At 36.5% G+C, this 1,023-nt stretch overlaps 1 protein-coding gene across 1 annotated transcript in view; it reads right to left on the minus strand.

Moving 5' to 3' along the window:
• The window catches only part of PDE3A (phosphodiesterase 3A), a 369,019-nt gene that overhangs the window by 61,967 nt on the left and 306,029 nt on the right, over positions 1-1,023 (minus strand). Inside the window, exon 5 of the mRNA XM_023725502.1 lies at positions 923-1,023. Coding sequence (XP_023581270.1) covers positions 923-1,023 — 101 coding nt within the window. The remainder of the gene's footprint in view (positions 1-922) is intronic.

The raw sequence follows: 1,023 nt of genomic DNA on the forward strand, positions 1-1,023 counted from the left end.
CTTCCCTTTCTGCTTGCTACCTTTTCCAGCCATGTGGAGTCTTAAGTTCTTTGAGCTCCCTCAACGGTTCCTCTTGTTTCTCTTTTCTTCTCTTTCATCATTTGGAAGTTTTCTCTTACTTCCTTATCATAGCGCTTAACATACTGCACAGTAATAGCTCTGACTTGTCTACATTCTCAACTAGAATATAAATTCTGAAGGAACTGGATCTGTCTTAATCACTGCTATATCCCTGAACCTAGTTCAGTGTCTCAGACAGTAAACATTCCCCAAATATTTGTTGAGTAAATGAAGCTTGCAGCAAGGGAGATGCTTCTGCTTAGGAGTATAAATGGTGTATTATTCCCAACCTGGAAATTTCCATGCAGTTCAGATACCAAACCCTGGATGGGAAAACTCACATCAAAATTTTAGTATTTGCACCTATCTCCAAGGGAAAAAAACTTACCCACCATATTGTTAGAGTCTTTTGGTTACTGACTTGTAGGCTTTTACAAAAAGCTCTCAAAGACTCTGAATTATATTTTCTTTAAATACCTTTTCCTTTCAGCATATATATATTTTGGGGGAGTGGGTGACATAAAGTAAGGATTTCTTTAAAAAAACTTATAATAGGTATTGTAAGTGAAGCATTTCCTTGAACTCATATACGTAAATACCATACTTCTGAAAAATAACTTTAAAAGACTTTAAAAATAAAATTGAAATTTTATAAGTATATTATTAGCTTTTTTATTAAAAGTGATGCTTCTGGAGATTATCAGCAATGGTGACATCGATTTCCCATATCCAATAAGTTCAAGATAGGAAGTCTAGTACAGCCACCTTGAGAGAATATGCATTTATTTCAGCACATAAGCTTCGCTCACTTCTTGTCTGCATACCCAGCGAGGATGAAGGCTTTCCCCAATGAGTTGCTTACCTGTTCGATTTTGCTTTTTAGCCTTCACGTGATTAGCTGCAGAAACAGCATAGGAAGATGAGAAGGATCTGCTTTTGGTGAGCGTCATCATCACTGGGTTA

The sequence above is a fragment of the Trichechus manatus genome, unplaced genomic scaffold (genome assembly GCF_000243295.1).
Source record: "Trichechus manatus latirostris isolate Lorelei unplaced genomic scaffold, TriManLat1.0 scaffold00320, whole genome shotgun sequence".
Classification (NCBI taxonomy): domain Eukaryota; kingdom Metazoa; phylum Chordata; class Mammalia; order Sirenia; family Trichechidae; genus Trichechus; species Trichechus manatus.